This window comes from Felis catus, chromosome F1, assembly GCF_018350175.1.
Source record: "Felis catus isolate Fca126 chromosome F1, F.catus_Fca126_mat1.0, whole genome shotgun sequence".
NCBI lineage: Eukaryota > Metazoa > Chordata > Mammalia > Carnivora > Felidae > Felis > Felis catus.
This window is the reverse complement of record NC_058384.1, coordinates 66,722,837-66,734,413: the sequence shown is the minus strand read 5'-3', so window position 1 is coordinate 66,734,413 and position 11,577 is coordinate 66,722,837. Positions and strand designations below refer to the sequence as shown.

General features: G+C 65.8%; 1 protein-coding gene across 13 annotated transcripts; it reads left to right on the top strand.

Moving 5' to 3' along the window:
- Positions 1–246: 246 nt before the first annotated feature.
- On the top strand, positions 247–11,463 carry LRRC71 (leucine rich repeat containing 71). Of its 13 annotated transcripts, none has more exons than XM_023247575.2 (16): positions 247–586; positions 3,870–4,019; positions 4,270–4,395; positions 4,728–4,803; positions 4,967–5,044; positions 6,980–7,048; positions 7,270–7,429; positions 7,518–7,601; positions 7,685–7,774; positions 8,517–8,609; positions 8,752–8,845; positions 9,234–9,322; positions 10,360–10,401; positions 10,471–10,585; positions 10,969–11,090; positions 11,197–11,463. In XM_023247575.2, the coding sequence occupies exons 1-16, from the start codon at positions 427–429 to the stop codon at positions 11,302–11,304; spliced, it is 1,656 nt and encodes a 551-aa protein (XP_023103343.1). In that variant the 5' UTR covers positions 247–426; the 3' UTR covers positions 11,305–11,463. The 13 variants fall into 13 exon arrangements, with proteins under 13 accessions (XP_023103343.1, XP_023103347.1, XP_023103346.1 ...); XM_023247579.2 differs by having other exon boundaries at positions 248–586; positions 8,457–8,609; positions 10,474–10,560; XM_023247578.2 differs by having other exon boundaries at positions 248–586; positions 8,457–8,609; positions 10,471–10,560.
- Positions 11,464–11,577: the final 114 nt, after the last annotated feature.

The window sequence follows — 11,577 nt, the reverse complement described above, 5'->3', positions numbered from 1 at the left end:
CCCCGCCCACCTCCGTCCCGGCCCCGCCTCTTCCCACCCCCTCCCGCGCTCAGTCTTTGGCTCCGCCCCCGAGTTCTCCCGCCCGCAGTTGTAACCGTTCCTCCCACCGGCCCCGCCCCCGAGCTCCCCAGCCCGCGGCTGTGAGTGGTCCTCATGCCGGCTCGGGCCCCGCCCCGCCCCCTCGCTCTCTCCTTGGCTCCGCCCCCGGGCTCCCCTGCCCGCGGCTGTAACTGTTGCGCCCTCCCGCCGCGCGCGTTGTCTTGGAGAGGGACGCGGAGACCACGCGGCGGCGGGCGCGGCGGGGCGGGGCGGTGGCAGCGGAATAGAGACCCCAGGTTCAGTCCTCCCCCAGGGCGAGTCCCACAGAGTCCCGTCTCGCCTCCGCGCCGCGTGGGCCGTCCCGGGGCCGCTGCGGACGGCGCCGGCATGTCCGGCGAGGCGAGTACGCCCGGGGCCTCCCCCAGGGCCCCGCGTCCCGGGACCCAGAAGTCGTCCGGCACGGTGACCAAGAAGGGGGATCGCGGGGCCAAGGAGAAGCCGGTCCTCGTCCTGCCGCCGGTGGGCGAGGAGGAGCCCAAGAACCCCGGTAGGCGGGCGGGTGGGCACGGTCGCTGTGCGGGGCGCAGCGCCGGCCTGGAGCGCGCGGCGGGCGAGCCGGGGGTCGCCGTGGGAGCTCCGGTGCTGAGGCTTTCTGTGTTCACCTGGTGCGTGTAACCAGCTCCTGCGTGGTGACCCTTATTAGGCGTGTGGCCCCGGGCACCCTTCTGTGTAGTGCGGACATGGGACATGTGAGGAACAAGGGAGCTGGCGGTGGGAAGGTGTTTTGTACACTGCAAATTCCTTTGTTGATCCCACGAGCGTACATTGTGCACCCCTGTGCCCAGCTCTCTGCTCCATCTTGGCCTACAGATCACGGTTCTCGCAGCCCAGCTCTTGAAAGTCAACTTGGCACAGCTTTGAATCGAACTCGATCCTAAAGAACCCACCCTGTGGTTTGGGACGCTGACAAACAGGATAAGGTGTGATGAGATGTATGAGAAGAAGGCCCCGGGGAGGGACACCAGGTGCAGGGAGGGGAACCTACCAGGAGGTGACTTTGAGTTGATTTTTATTTACTCATTCATTCAACAATTACTTTCTGGATGCGGAGATGCACAGGGTCCGTTCACACTCTCTGGGGAAAGAAAACCAGGGAAGTCAGCGTGTGGCTCTGTGTGTTGCAAGGGACGGAACCCCAGCCCACATAAATGATGCACAGAGGGGAATTTACTGGAAGTCCTTTTTTTTTTTTTTTTAAGTAGGCTCCACACCCAACGTGGAGCTCAAACTCATGACCCCAAGATCAAGAGATGTGCCCTCTACCAACTGAGCCAGCCGGCACCCCTGGTGGAAGGCTCCTTGATTCAAATCCATCCACTTTGAGAGGGACGGGGCTTGCTGTCCCTGGACTCACGGGAAAACCACTTGGGAAGAGGCTCTGATAGTCATTACTTGGTCAGGGGCTACCTCCTCGTCAGGGTGGCTGGGGGGTGGGGAGCTGTGAGAGCTGGAGAAAGAGCATTTTCCAGAAGGAGAGACAAGACAATGTAGAATGTTTTACAGGTAGGAACCCAGCTGCATCCCCCCCCCCCCCCACCGCTCTGTATAAACAGTGGAGAGGAAGGGAAGAGTGTGGAGGCAGGGAGGTGAATCCAGGCATTTCGCCAGTCCACACGGGGGACAGTGGTAGTTGGGGTAGAGCAGCGAGGGAGAATGAGTTAGACTTCTTGGAAAAATAGTTCCCAAGTAGAAGCCGAAAGAACCGGTGGAGTCTCGGCTCGGGTGGGAAGTGAAGGGAGAAACGATTCCCAGGTTTCTGGGCTCGGCAGTAGGTGGGTTGAGGTGCCATCCGCGCAGACAGGAAAGCCTGAAGCAAGGGCACGTGGGAGAAGTCCCCCAAGGGGTGCCGTCAGCTGGACACCGGGGTCCGGAGCACCCAAGAGAGGGAAGGCTGGAGCCGGCACTTTGGGAGCTGCTGATGTCCGGGTGTATTTAAGGCCTGGGGAGGAAAGAGGTTCCCCTGGGGCAGCGGGGAGCATGTGCAGAGAAGAGTGGAGCACTTGGAGGCATTGTTGGGGGGGAGCAGCTGGCAGAGAAGCTGACAGGTGGGAGAGAGTGGGCGTGGCGACCGCCCAGGGCAACACGGAGTGGCACTGAGGGCAGTGGTGGGGCAGATGCGGGGCTCAGGGCTCCAGCCGGGTAGAGAGTGATGGCGGCCGCAGGAAGGTTTAGAGATTTAGTGGAAACCCCATCTGGTGGCTTCTGTTTCTCAAGAAGTGCAAGGCAAGGTCAGCCGAGAGCGTGAGGAAGGAGTGTGGGAGGGACGGAGCGGGGACAAGCCCCCTTTAGAGCTTCACTGGCCACCAGGTAAAGGCGGCCTGAAGCGCAGAGAGCATTTCCATGTGCCCGCGAAGTTCTGCTGGGCAGCCCGGCTCCAGAGCAGAGGCTCTCAGCCGCCGGCCTTGGACCAGTAGCTTTGGCATCACCGGTTTGTTGTTAGCTTGCTAGAAATGCAAATTCACAGACTCCACCTGGCCCTCGGAATCAGGGTCTCTGGGGAGGCGGCCCAGGAAACTGTTTTGACCGGCTCTCCTGGCCTGTTCAGGTTTGAGAATCTCTGTTACAGAGAAGGGTGGTGGGAGCAAAGGGAGGAAGGGGTGAGGGGCTCCCCCAGCAGGGGGAACAGCCCAGAAGGCAGGCGGTGTGCAGGAGGCGGCTGTGCAAGGGGGTTCCCTGGGGCCCTGAGCCTCCTCTCAACCGCCTTGTCCCTGGAGCTGATGTGTCTTGTGCCCCTGTCCCCCCCCCCCCCCCCCGGTCTCGCTCCTTTGCCACCAGAACCTGTCTCGTCCCCCCTTGTTCTGAGCACCTGCTTCCAGGCCATCTGGGCCTCCGGGCAGGCTCCCGGGTGGTCAGCTGCACCGGTTCTCCTCCGGCTCAGCTCGGCACAGGCCGGTGGTGGTGCCTCGGGGGCTCCGGCTCCAGGCTGCCAGCACTTGGAAGAGCAGGCTGGTACCGGGCCAACCCTTCGGCCTCCAGACTCTCCCCTGCGCCAGGGACAGCCCTTCTCATCTTCAGGAACCACTTCTTCCTGGGATGCCCATGGGGAAGCGGGAAAGACCTCGGGTCCCTGAGGACTCCGGGTTGCGTAGCCCTCAGGATGGGATGTGGGGAGCGTCGGTCTGAATGAATGGGAGTCTTGAGTGGGGTGATATTTCTAAAGCACTCAGAACAAACAAGTGCTATAAACACGTTGCTGCGTAAATAAAAGCCCGAGGCTCTGCGGCAGCTCAGTGTCCGCGTGGGGTGGGGGCGGGGTGACAGGCGCTCCTGGCTTCCTTCCCAGGCTCACGTCGGTCCGACCTGGGCTTCTTTCCCCGGGTGACGCTGGGCCGTCCCAGCAAACAAGGGGCACGGGAGGAGGCCGGGCTGGGGACACTGTGGGAGGTGGAGCGCCCCCCTGCCCCGGGGCGGGGAGCGCAGCGCAAGCGGCCTTGACCCGTGGGTGGGTGGAGCCCCCAGCGCAGAGGGGAGGCGCCCGGCCGCCCCCTTTCTCCCGGGTCTGGGTTTCCCGCGGTTTGCCCTCAAGTGTCCCCAGCGTGGGTCTTTACCACGCATCTTAGATTAAACACTGGCTGTAAGGATGCCGTTCCGGGAGGGGGGCGCCCAGCCGCCGCGGGGCCCAAAGCCCCGGGCGGCTGAGCCTGGGGACGCGTCGCCGGCGCGGTCCCCGTGGGTCCCCGCGGGCGCCCGCTGCTCTCTGCTGCCCCCCCCCCCCCCCCCCCCCCCGGCCACGGCGGGCCCGGCCGCCCTCACCTCTCGCCACCCCGCAGAGGAATACCAGTGCACCGGGGTCCTCGAGACGGATTTCGCCGAGCTCTGCACGCGCTCGGGCTACACGGACTTCCCCAAGGTGGTCACCCGGCCTCGCCCGCACCCGGCCTTCGTCCCCTCCGCCTCGATGTCGGAAAAGCCCGCCCAGGGTGAGTGAGTGCCAGGGGCCCCCCTTCGCTGGGCGGGTCAAAGGCCGGGGGGCGCAGGGCAGGGGTGCGGCGCGCCGAAGGGAGGCTTCCAAGTGGCGGGTGTGGAGGCGGGCGAGTCTCCCGCCTTCCTCCCCAAACCCTCGGCGACCCTGGCCCGGCCACACCTGGGGGCTACTGCCCTCTGGCCGCCCTGGGCCGGCGCTTCTGTTTCCTCCCTCTTCACCCCGCTCCTTGCACCCCTGCCTTGCAGACGATCAGCGCCTGTCGGCGTCTTGCAGCCTCAACAGCCTGGAGAGCAAATACGTGTTTTTCCGGCCCACGATCCAGGTGGAGCTGGAGCCCGAGGACAAGTGGGTGAAGGAAATCTACATCCGCGGTGAGCCCCGCCCCGCCCCGCGGACCTTCCCCCGGCCTGAGTCCCGCCCCGCGGTGCCCTTCCGCCCCGAGTCGGCCCCCCCCCCCGCCCCGTGGTGGCCCCCCACCCCGCGGACCTCCCCTCGTCCTGAGTCCCGACGCTCCCCCACCCCGCGCTGCCCCGCCCCCTGGACCTGAGCCCCGACGACCCCCGGCCCCGCGGTGCCCCTCCGCCCTCAGTCCGCCTCCCACCTCCCGGCGGTGCACCCCCCCCCCCCCCGCCCCGCAGTCCCCCCCACACCGCGGACCCCCCTGGCCCGGGCCTGAGGCCCCTCCCTCTTCTTGCTGCCACAGGTTGGAGGGTCGAGGAGCGGATCTTGGGCATCTTCTCCAAATGTCTGCCCACCCTCAGCCAGCTGCAGGCCATAAAGTGAGGGCACGGGGTGGGTGGGCCGGGGCGGGGGATAAAGAGCCGAGGGCAGGGGCGCGGGAGGCCCGGGACGGTGGAAGGGGCGCCCGGGAGACCGTGTGGCTGGAGGGGACGCGGGGAAGGGGGTGAGGCTCCAGCTGGCTTCCGCACCTCCCAAGTCCAGCTTGTGGAAGGTGGGGCTGACGGATAAGACCCTGAGCACCTTCATCGCCCTCCTGCCTCTCTGCGCGCCCACGCTCAGGTCAGAGGCGGGAGGGCAGGTGGGGAGGGCCCCAGGACGGACCTGGGGCGGGGGGCCGGGAGCAGTTTGGGGAGGAGACTGGCGGTGGCGTCCCTGGGGCGGGAGGGAGGTTTGGAAGCTCCAGTGTGACAAGGAGGGGGTCCCTTTTATGCCACACCAGTGCCTAAAGAGACAGGCCTTTGGGCCCCGACCCCTCTCCTCGCCACCACGACCACCCATGCTCTCCCTGGGGGTTTCCTGCCTGGGGGTTAACGCGGGACTAAGGGCTGGCTCTTCTCCTCCGGCATCGGCATCGGTGGGGGAGGGAGAGGTTAGGGCAGACACTGCAGGGCCGCGTGGGCACTGTGGCGGTTCGTGGGGCAGGGAGTGGGGGCAGAGAAAGAGTGCCACCCCATTTCATGGCTGCTGGGCGGCGAGACAGGAGGGCTGCCTGGAGGAGGTGGTGCCGAGTTGTGGAGGAGGAATGGAGGGGGCAGGGGCCAGGTGGGAGGCGGTGTCGCTACAGGTGTGGGGCCTCGCACTCCTTCTGGAGGCTTCCCCAGCACCTTTGGTTTATCCTGCTTCACAGAACACACCCTCCGCGTTCCGGGGCTACGGGTCTTCCGGGGCTACGGGTCTTCCCCTGGTGGCCGGTGGGACGTTCCTGCAGGGCGGGGTTGGGTCTCCCTCAGCGGAGGAAACGTAATTTGTTTCCATCATGGGAACCGGAAACAGACGTAGGGATTCCTCTTAAGAAAGTAAGTCAGATCGCCGCGGGCGAATAATTGAAAATGAACGTGATGGCCTTTAGGTGAAGGAGGAGCCAACCCGAAAGGTAATGAATCTCCTGTGATAATAAACCCTGGGAGAGAACTTTTAAGTAGAGAAGCTTCTAGCCGTTGGTTCAGTGTTAGTGGTGACTTGGAAAAGGGCCTGCGTTCTCCCAGCGCCTGCTGCTGCTGCGGGAGAAGCCAGGCTTGTGGGGGTCGCCACACGACGTGTCACGTGGGGGCTTCCAGCGACACCAGTTTATTGGTTTCCGGTTTCTGGGAGATAGACCTGGGTGCGGGTGTGGACGAGCTGGGTGCCCCCTGCCCAGATGTGTGTGTGTGTGTGTGTGGTGGGGGGATGGTCATGGGGGTGGGGGGTGTGGAGTGTGTGGTCCCTCGCGGTGGTGGGGGTGGCCCGGTGGGCCCATAGGAAGCTGGCGGCTGGGGCTGGAGCACCTGCCGCCCAGCTGACCTAGTGGCCACCTCCGTGGGGCTGCAGTAGGAGGGAGGGCTCTCCGGGCCAGTCTGGCCGTCTGGATGCACCCCCTGCCCCGCAGGGGATCCCAGAGAGGGCCAGAGAGCTCCCAACGCAGGGGCCACGGTCCTTTTGTGACCTAGAAGTGACACCTCATTATTTGTGCCATATTCCATTCAGTAGGAAGGGGGTCACACTGGGGGGGGGGGGAGTGGGGGGACTACACCTGGCATGGGTACCAGGAAGGTGGGATCCCGAAATCCTTTCAGAGGCCACCTCATCACCGGTCACTAGCGCTGGCGAGTGACCCCATTCACATGGCTACACTTACGGATTTTCATGTTTAAAAAAATATTTTAATACTTATTTTGAGAGCGTGTGCCCATGCACAAGTGGGGGAGGGGCAGAGAGGAGAGACGGAGCCCCAAGCAGGCCGCACCCCATGGACGCAGGGCCTGATGCAGGGCTCCGTCTCCCCAACCGAGAGATCAAGACCTGAGCCGAGATCAAGAGTCTGTCGCTTGACCGAAGACCCCAGAACTTGTGGGTTTTTAGTCGAAAGAACTGTCCGTGTAATTTCCTACACGGGAGGGAGGGCCACCCTTGGGCTGTTTCCAAGCTGCTCCCCAGAGACCCACACGTCCTGTCCGACCCCCTCCCTCCTCTGGCCCCAGTGGTGCCGCCAGGTCCTCAGATCTCCCCCGTCCTCAGGAAGGTGTCTCTGGAGGGCAACCCGCTGCCGGAACAGTCCTATCACAAGCTCATGGCCGCGGACAGCCCGTGAGACTGCTTTTCCTCCCCCCCTTTCTTAGGGCCCGTCCCCCGGACCAGGTCAGCCCTGGTCCACCCTGTCCTGCCCCCTGACAAACCCCCAGGCACCCTCCGCTCCTGCCCCTCTGCCCTCGGACCGTTGCGCCCTCCTTACGCGCCGAGTTCGCCGCTGGGCTCCCCGGGGGCGCGGCCCCACGTCCCCAGCCAGCCTGCTCTCCCTCTGCGCGCAGGATCGCGCACTTGTCTCTGCGGAACAACAACATCGACGACCACGGCGCGCAGCTGCTGGGCCAGGCTCTGTCCACGCTGCGCAGCTGCAACCGGACCCTGGTCTCGCTCAACCTGGCCTTCAACCACATCGGGGACGCGGGTGCCGGCTATATTGCGGACGTACGTGGGGGGGGGGGGGACAGGGAGCGGGGACTGGAGGCGGAGGCGGGACGGCTGGGCCACAGGCTCACACGCGCCCCCGCCCCAGGGCCTCCGGCTGAACCGCGCCCTGCTCTGGCTGTCGCTGGCGCACAACCGCATCCAGGACCAGGGCGCCCTGAAGCTGGCCGAGGTGGGTGCGGCGGTGGGGCAGAGGCTGGGGTTCCCCCCCCCCCCCCCGCCCGCCGGTGTCTGACTGCGGGCTGCTCGCCCCAGGTCCTGCGTCCCTTCGAGCTGACGCACACCGAGGTGGTGGAGCGCCGCCGCCTCCTGCTGGAGAAAGGGACGCAGGAACGCTCGCGATCGGTGAGCCCCGGGCGCCCGCGGCCCTGCCCGAAGCGCCCCCCGCCCACCCCAGGCCTAGCAGGTCTGCGCTCCCTGCGGAGCCTCTCCTGCGGGGGCGAGAGAAAGGACTAGATACCGCCCCGAGCAGCCGGCCACAGCCCGGGACCTGGGGCGCGTTCCCTAACCGCTGCCTGCGTGCTCTTCTGCGGCCCGGCTGCTCCGCAGCTCTATCGCGGGGTCGCACGGGACAGTGCGCGCGGTGCACCTGCCTTAGTTCAGTGAAAGTCTACTGTTTTCCCTCCGGACGCGAGAGTCTGAGCCCCCAGCCCCGCCCCAGCCTCTCCCACTGCCACCCCCCCTCCCCCGCACCCCCAGGACTCCCAAACGCGCAGTTTCAGCTTTTAGGCGGGGAGATGGCGTGGGGGTGCGGTCAGTCCCGCCGCCAGCGGGGCACCGGGCTTCCCTTCACCCCTCCTCGAGGAAGGGGTGCTGGCTGCTTCTCCCATCCCCTTCCCTCCCCTCCCCTCCCCTCCCCTCCCCTCCCCTCCCCTCCCCTCCCCTCCCCTCCCCTCCCTTCCCTTCCCCTCCCCTCCCTTCCCTTCCCCTCCCCTCCCTTCCCCTCCCCTCCCCTCCCCTCCCCTCCCCTCCCTTCCCTTCCCTTCCCCTCCCTTCCCCTCCTCTCCCCTCCCTTCTGTGAGCGCAGCCTTCCTCCTCCCGACCTGGGGACTCCAAAACGGACCGTGAGAAGAACCTGCTGCTACAGGTCAACAGTGCTGCACTGGCGGAAAAGACAGACAAGACGCAGACAACCAAGACCCCGAAAGGCCTGAGCAAGAAGAAGGAGAAGTCAGGGGGGGTGGGTGTGCTGCCAGCGCTGGGGGAACCGGGCTGGAGGGAGGAAGGCCGTGGAAGGTCCCGCGTGGGCCCCTTCCCAGCCGGGCTCCGTCCTGCCCGGGGAGGCGGGTTCCATCTGCGTCCTTACTGTACTGGCTGCCCAGGAATCGGTGAGGAAGGAGGAGAAGTCAGGGTCAGGGCAGTCGCCCACGCAAGGGACCCCCAAGAAAGAAGACCCCATGAAGTCAGGCAAAGGGAGTAAGTGCTGGTGCCCATTCGAGGCTCCTCTTCGGTGCAGGGGGAGGGCCGGCGGGGGGCTGGACGGGAGGCCTGTCCTCCGCCTCCACGTGCATTTTCTGGTGATGTCCTTCCGGCCCCATGTGGCCCCGTCCTGGCCCACCGCACTCCCCACGTTGTTTACCAAGAGAGGGGACCCCCAAGGCACTGCTCTGAGACGAGGACCGTCGTCCTGGCCAGGGTGGTTCATCCAGCTGTTCGGCTGCTCCCAACCCTTGGTGTGAGGAGATTCCGCACCCCCCCCCCCCCGCCCCCGCCCCCGCCCCCGCCCCATTCTCTCCGGGGCCCCTGGGTGGTCTCCGGAGTGGGCCCTGTGCATTCTGGCTCCCCCACCCCCTGCCCCCTGCAGAGGTCACCATCCCTGAGCAGAAAACAAGCAAGGGGAAAGGGCCCAAGACCGGGAACAAAGAGAAGCGCAGCTTCCTGCTGGAGTCGGAGGTAGGGGAGAGGTGGTGGGCGTGGGGGTGTGGTGGCAGCCTGGCCCCCTGGAGTGCTTGCCCCCCACACCGTCCCAAAGGTCTCTGGTCCCCCCCCCCCCACCGTCCCATCCCCACCGGGCTCCTTGCGGGGTGGGGGAGAGCTCAGTGCTCCCTCTGTCCGGCTGGAGGAGGCCGCTCCCTCCCAGCCGGACGGCCACGGCCACACTGTCCCGCTGGCCCTGTGCCCCTCTCAGCTCCCCGGGAAGGCAGGGCTCTCGTGGTGCCGCCCCACCCTGTGCTCGGCTCCTTGAGCCCCCTTTTCTTTTGCCGCCCGAGCCTCCCTTTTCTCTTTCAACTTGGGGAGGCTCCCACGTTACTTCGGAACCTTCTGGGCTGACTCCACAGCGCCCGGCAGCCCCAGCCCTCCAGCTGTCCAAGGGTCTGTCTCTATCATCAGACCTCCTGCCCTAGGCAGGGAGGGGCCTCCCCTCTTTTGGGAGTTTTCTCTGGCACCGACACAAGATCCTACTAAGGAGGAAGGTCAGGTAGAGAGGGGCTGGGCTGCCTTCAAACATTGTTTTGTTTTATTAAGTAGTCTCTGTGCCCAACGTGCGGCTCAAGCTCAGGACCCTGAGATCAAGAGTCGCACGCAGGCTCCTCCTCCCCACGGAGTCAGCCGGGCGCCCCAGGGGGCTGCCTTTCTGCCCCGGTCCGGTCCGTCCGTGGGTCGGCCTCTGTCTCCAGCGCTGGGCCCTCCTCACGCTGGCTGGTTGTTAGGAAGGCCCCAACGCCTCAGGCCTCCTCTCTGGCCATTTTCTCTGCCTGGAACACCTTCCGCCCCCTCTTTGCCTGGTAACCGTCACATGCCCCGCAAGCTTCAGCACAGGGGCCACCTGCTCCCGGAGAGGGGGCCGGGGGGCCTCCTCTGTGCTCCGCACACCCTAGCTTCTCTCCACAGGGCTTGCCCATCCCTTCCCCTTCCCCTTCCCCTTCTGGCTCCCCCCTCACAGTGTTGCTTCTGGAGGGCGTGGGCTTATTGTGTCTTTGTATCCCCAGCACCTAGGACAGAGCCTGGCCTATAGCTGGTCTCCAAAGCATGTATGTTGACTGACTGGTGGCCTGGGGGCTCGCTCCCTCTACTCGGCTGCAATTGGGATTATGCTTTAGCAGCTGGTTGCTGAAGCCACAGAGACGGTCAACCCGCTCCTGGAGCCGGTGGAGCACCGCGACGGGAAGGTTTTCGTGCCTGGGAACAAGGTCCTTTTGCACCTTAACCTCCTCCGTATGTCTGCCGAGCACCCCTGTCCTCCTGCCGTGAGGCCACCGGGGCCCCGTGCTGCCCTGGGGGTGCCCCCCCCAACCCTACGGGGCAGAACACGGTCCTCCCATGGTTGGCCGTCACGAGGGTGGAGGCCCTCCTGCACAGGGTCTGGGGCGAGAGTAGGTCGGGCTGCGGGCCTGGCAGTTGGGAGTGCAGGCGGGAAACCGGGTGGGCAGGCGGGAGAACGAGGCAGGAAGGCCGGGGAGGGGGCGAGGCGGTGGGGAAGAGGGAGAAAGGGAGGGTGAGTGTGGAGGGGAGGAGCAGGAGGAGGAGAAGTGAGGGGCAGGGGCTGGGTGGGAGGGGCACAGGTGCAGTGGGGCCACCTGGGTCGCTCCCTCTCCCAGGAAACCGCATCACGGAGGTGGGGCTGGAGGGCTTCCTGGCCACCGTGCAGTACCAGGCCCAGTTCTCCAAGTCCAAGAGCCCGTCCAAGGGCCCAGTGGGGCTGCTGCGGCTGTCCCTGGCGGTGAGTCCCCTGGCCCCTAGCCCACCTTGTCCCGGGAAGCTTTGTCTTGCCGGAGGACTGACTTGCATCCCTTCTGTCCACCGTCCCCTTCCTTTCACTCTTGCAGAAAAACTGCTTCTCCCCACAATGTCCTGCGTACGCGACCATCCAGGAGCTGATGCTGCCACGGGCCCCCGTCACCAAGGCCAGGCCCAGGGAGGAGGAGACCACCTAGCCCCTCCCACCTGCCTCCCGGAGCCGCGGGCTGTCGCAGCATCTCTGGTCCCTGCGTGGTGGGCTGGCCTCCCTGGGGGCGATCTCGATCGCGAGCCAACTCCACTGCTGTATGTTGCCCCTCGAGATTGTCTGAAAACCGTTCCAGAGCTCCTTGGAACGTTTGGACTCTGAGTCTGTTCGTGTCTCGCGGCCAGAAGTGGCTGAAGGGTTTTCCAGTTCTTCCCCGGGCTGAGCTTGGCCCCTTCAGCCTGGGCGGGCCGGGGCCTGCTCC